A 5,370-nucleotide genomic window follows, 5' to 3' on the forward strand; every position below is an offset into this window, starting at 1 on the left:
TGCATTTCGTTGCAAAGCAAGCAGTCGAGCCTCATCTAGTTCATTGATATGCTAAAGTCGCTTGGTTTGGGCTTCTGTTAAATCCAACCCCACTTCCTTGGTTGTTCTTAGAGTCTTTATTTCAAATTCGATTGGAAAAATTAGTTCTTTACCGAGCACAAGCTGGTATGGAGAGTATCCAGTAGTATTCCTCCAAGTCGTACCATATGCCCACAAGGCCTCTGGCAGTCTAGCAGCCCAATCTCGTCGTTGTGTTGAGACTGTCTTGGTTAGAATTGCTTCTATAACCTTATTGGTGCTTTCGACCTTCCCGTTCACCTGCGAGTGATATGGGGAAGTGATCTTGTGTGTAATATGATGGTTTCTGAGAGTGGCAGTAATCTTGTGCATTGTGAATTTCTTTCCCCTATCTGTGATCACTTCTTGCGGTAATCCATACCACACAAATAGCCCAAAAAGGAAGTTAATCACTGCTTCCTCTGTGGCTCTTGCTAAATCTATTGTTTCCACCCATTTTGTAACATAATCTATGGCTACCAATATGTAGGCCTTTTGATTGGATGGCAGATGGAATGGAACCACGAAGTCCAATTCCCAACACTCAAAGGGCTCTATAACTAATTGGGGCTGCAGAGGCATTTCATCAGATTGGCTAGGCTAGCCCATCCTTTGGCAACTATCGCAGGCCTAGGCATATTTCTTAACATCTTTAAAAATAGTGGGCCAATAATAACACATTTGTAATACCTTATGTCCTATCCTTCGATCTGCGAAATGTCCCCCGCATGGCTCGTCATGGAAAGCCTTAAGAATGTCATGGATCTCGTCCTCGCGGATACATCTACGTATACACATGTCGGCCCCTGTATGAAAAAGATATCTGCCTATCCAAGAGAACCGGGTGCTGCGCTGAACGATCAGTTTTCTTTCCCTTGTCATCAAATGTTTAGGTAGCTTCCTTACTGCGAGATAATTTTCCACATCTGTGTACCATGGCATCTTGACTGCCATGGCAAACAGGTGTTCATCCGAAAATTGGTCATCTGTCGCTAGTGGATCATTCACCTTTGGGATTCAAGATAGAAAATCAGCAACTGGGTTTTCCTTCCTCGGACGATCTTTAATAGTAATGTAGAACTCATGCAAAAGAAATAGCCAGAGTGTTACTCGACCATTTTTTATAGCTTTATTAGCTAAATATCGAATGGCAAAGTGATCAGTGTACAAAAAGACTTGGTAGCCGGTTATATAGTGTCTAAATTTGTTTATTGCATAAATAACAACGAACAATTATATAGTGTCTAAATTAGTTTATTGCATAAATATCAACTAGAGATATTTTACCAAATGTAGTGCATGATTTTTTTTTTTTATCTAATGCTTTAGGACTTTGTCTATGATGCATATGTTACAAATGATGGTAGATTTACTTAAATTCCTATAATATGATGATAGAGGACAACTTCTCCTTAAGTGGGTTGGGAAACAAACTTAGCTTATTGTATCTAGGAAGTCATGTCTTGTCTCGTTTCTTTAGGGAGGGCATTTCAGAGCTGGAATAAAGGGCGTGGATTCTAACATAATATTTTATCTCGAATTTAGCCCATCATTCTACACAACAGTCAAATTGACGTTGCAGGAAGGGAATTGACTTAACTTAACCAGTGGTTTAGTGAGTACTCTATCTAGTTAGCTAATGTGTTTCATATTCACCATTTTCAATTCTTAGTTGGTCATTATCCCTAGACCTTTACCTTCAACCCAATAGTTTAAGCACCAATTTCAATAACATTAGCATCAATGATAGTTTTGGACATGGTAGAAGAATATGTTCCAATTCTTTCACACAAACATTAAGCCACAACAAATCCAACAAAAGATCCTATCATGTTCTAATTGTCATTACCGTGTTGTTATGAAGAGAACACGTTGGAACCAAGATTTCGAGCCACTAATTAGATTAGTAAAAAATTCCCTAGATATATCAGGAGCTAAGCCCATCATGTCAAAAACCTACATGAAAGTTTATTTGTACCCTACTTTAGGCCTATAGCATAGAAGGTGGAAAAAGCAGCTTACCTTAAAGCCTCATAATAGAGCAAGCCATTTCATTTGGATTTTCTTCTTATCCGATATCCTTATGCCTCTATACCAGTATAAGTTGTAGTTCCAAATCCATATCCACTAGTTTGAGAGGCACCATTAGCATTTGATCTAATAGTCACATTGGAAGCCATTCCAATCCACTTTAGTGCATCCCACAATCTAACGAATTTAAAGTTTTATGTTAAGTTTACTAGTGAACTAAGAATTTAGAATTTATGAACTAATTTATTTACATATTTTTCTTCTATGAAACAAGTTCACAAGTCAGGAAGTCAAGGTCAATTATTTTCTGGTACAATGGACTTTAGTCTTTTGTTTATTGCACTACTATTGTGCATTATAACAAACAAATATTAAAACTCTCAATTAGACATGTGTTGGGTGAAAAAATATTATGTGAAGTAGTGATTAGTGAAACAATGCATTAAAGCTAAGTGGTGAAGTTGTACAAAACATGAAATAGTACACTAAAAGACAGTGTTGAAGTAATAGAAAACATATATTAGTCGTAATTTATCAAAAAATAAAATATAAAATTTTATGAAAATTTGAATGATCCCAAATATGCCTATATATGAATGGTACTCCTCAAACATCTAATATTTATGGAGTAATACTAATTTCAAACTAATATTAAATTAAATTAAAAAATAATTTAAAAGTTAATATTCTAAATTTCAATGAAAATGATACATTGGTAACAATAGTACATATTATACATTTTCAAACTTAATTTTCCTATTAAAATTTCAAGAAATAATTGAATTTTTATTGTTATTGTTTATTTATATCATAAGTCATATATTATGGTATGATCTAAAAATATGTAATCAAAAATAAAATTAATATAGTTCAAAGCCTATAATATAGAGAGATTAATAACCCAGCCATAAGTGTATCAATTTATATCAATGGAAAATATAGAAATATTAAAATACCACTAATAACCAAGGAATAAGTATTTACAAATAGGCCATATAAAGAACTTCGCTCTGACTGACCCTCCAATAATAATGAATTATCGTCTTTTTTTTGTTAGAATTTCAATTCATCGGGGATATAGATTTTGTGACATGTACCTCCGTAATTGGAGGGAATTGACACAAATAAGTCAGCTGCGTGAATAAGCCGCCGTCGCCCACCTTTAACACAGAGTGGGCCATCTACGTCCACTTATTCAATGATCTCAAAGTCGGTGACGCACCAGTCAATGAATGAAAGGAAAAACGCGTTAAACTGTTGATAACTTTATTTTCCATGGCCTCGTTCCAAAAAGCAACTAAAAAGCATAATCCTCAACACATAAGTTCGTACCAAATTCAATATGCACTGCTGGAGGTTTCAATCGAGAAGAGTTTAGTCTTTCTTTCGATAAGATCAGTTGAATGGCAGTAATTGGCCCCCCTGCTTGTCGAGGGAAATTTTGCTGTAAAAGGAGGGGTCAGGGGCTTCAATTATTACAAGAGTTTGCAAACATTTGCAGGCTAAAGATGGCGGGGACTATAGGGAAACTGAGCTCGATTCTCCTTGCGACGACATTAGTAATCTTCAGTGCAATGGCGATGATCATGGGTTTGCCTTCTGTTTCCGCGGAGGATTGCGGACAGCAAGCAGGTGGAGCGCTTTGCTCTGGAGGGCTGTGTTGCAGCGAATGGGGATTGTGTGGAAACACGCCGGCCCATTGTGGTCAGGGAGTTGCATCAATCGTTACTGAAGATTTTTTCAATCAACTGTTGGGAGGAGGTTCGACTCCCACACGCACCCCACCACCGCCTACCCCCACCAAGGCCACTCCCAGCGGAAACCGAGTTGTATCCATGATTACCGAAGATCTTTTCAATCAACTGTTGAAATACAAAGATGACAGCAGTTGCAAAGCCAATGGATTCTACTCATACGCTGCCTTCATAGCGGCTGCCAATGCTTTCCCCGGCTTCGGCACCTCTGGTGATGTCACTACTAACAAAAGAGAGCTCGCTGCTTTCTTAGGCCAAACCTCCCACGAAACCACTGGTAATATTTACACTTCCCTAACCATTCATTAATTATCTGATCGGATTTTCACTTCACTGTAGTTAGCGACGAAATTATATAAAAAGAAAACTGGGTTTAAACAGGCGGGTGGCAGTCAGCCCCAGATGGCCCGTATGCTTGGGGTTACTGCTACAAAGAGGAGCAGGGAAATCCTCCCGCGGTGTACTGCCAGGCATCCTCCCAATGGCCCTGCGTATCTGGAAAGAGCTACTACGGGCGAGGACCTATTCAGTTACAATGGTCAGTCATTTATACTTATATCTTCTTACTAATTATTTTAATGGACCTTCATGTTCGTATTGATTTGCTTTGGGCTTTTCAGGAACTACAACTATGGACCGGCCGGGAAGGCAATCGGATTCGATGGCATAAACAACCCCGACATTGTTGCTAGCGATGCCACAGTTTCTTTCAAGACGGCAATCTGGTTCTGGATGACCGCGCAATCTCCAAAGCCTTCCTGCCACGACGTCCTGACCGGGAAATGGACTCCGTCCAGCAGCGACAGCGCCGCCGGCAGGGTACCCGGCTATGGAGTGGTGACGAACATCGTCAACGGTGGGCTAGAATGCGGGAAAGGAACCGACTCGAGGCAGCAGGATCGCATCGGCTTCTACAAGCGATATTGTGACATTCTTGGCGTCAGCTATGGAGCCAACTTGGACTGCAACAATCAAACGAATTACGGATCCTAATCTCAACTTCACATTGTCGAAAATCGGCCACAGGCGTATGAGTATGAAACTAAGGAATAAGGTCCATGGATATGGGCAGAAAGCGTTTTATGTAGGCCAGAGGCCACTAAATAAAAATATTTGCGAAGTCCAGTGAGACTGCAAATTTTCTCAGAAAATAATGGAAAATCCGATTAAATTTTGAATAAAATTTTGCAGAAATTTAGGAAATTCTGATTACTGCCGGATATTCTGGGTAGTCGAGGAGTTTTTGATGGTGCACCCAATTCAGGTCTGGGTAGCTCGGTAGACAACCCCAATAAAATATGGAATAATAAGGTCCATTGATATAAGCACCCCTTCTCCCTATCTATATGTTTTTTAATAGAAAAAAATGTTTCTTTTCTATTAAAAAAAATACATAATCCTTTTTTTTCAATAGTTTTTATTTTTCATTACTTCTTGATATGCTATACAGAAATTTGATTTATATTGTGTTTATTTTTTTATTAGTCAGTATAGGTTATTAAACATTTTTTTCAAAAGTGAGAAAACT

At 38.5% G+C, this 5,370-nt stretch overlaps 1 protein-coding gene across 1 annotated transcript; it reads left to right on the plus strand.

Annotated features, from left to right (window-relative positions):
• The first annotated feature begins 3,460 nt into the window (after positions 1 to 3,460).
• On the plus strand, positions 3,461 to 4,934 carry LOC149188557 (chitinase 1-like). Its single transcript, XM_089413043.1, has 3 exons — positions 3,461 to 4,119; positions 4,224 to 4,380; positions 4,463 to 4,934. The coding sequence occupies exons 1-3, from the start codon at positions 3,492 to 3,494 to the stop codon at positions 4,833 to 4,835; spliced, it is 1,158 nt and encodes a 385-aa protein (XP_089269169.1). The 5' UTR covers positions 3,461 to 3,491; the 3' UTR covers positions 4,836 to 4,934.
• Positions 4,935 to 5,370: the final 436 nt, after the last annotated feature.

The sequence above is a fragment of the Pinus tabuliformis genome, chromosome 3_1 (assembly GCF_031772625.1).
Source record: "Pinus tabuliformis cultivar Carrire ecotype Pingquan chromosome 3_1, CPIR1, whole genome shotgun sequence".
Classification (NCBI taxonomy): Eukaryota; Viridiplantae; Streptophyta; class Pinopsida; order Pinales; family Pinaceae; genus Pinus; species Pinus tabuliformis.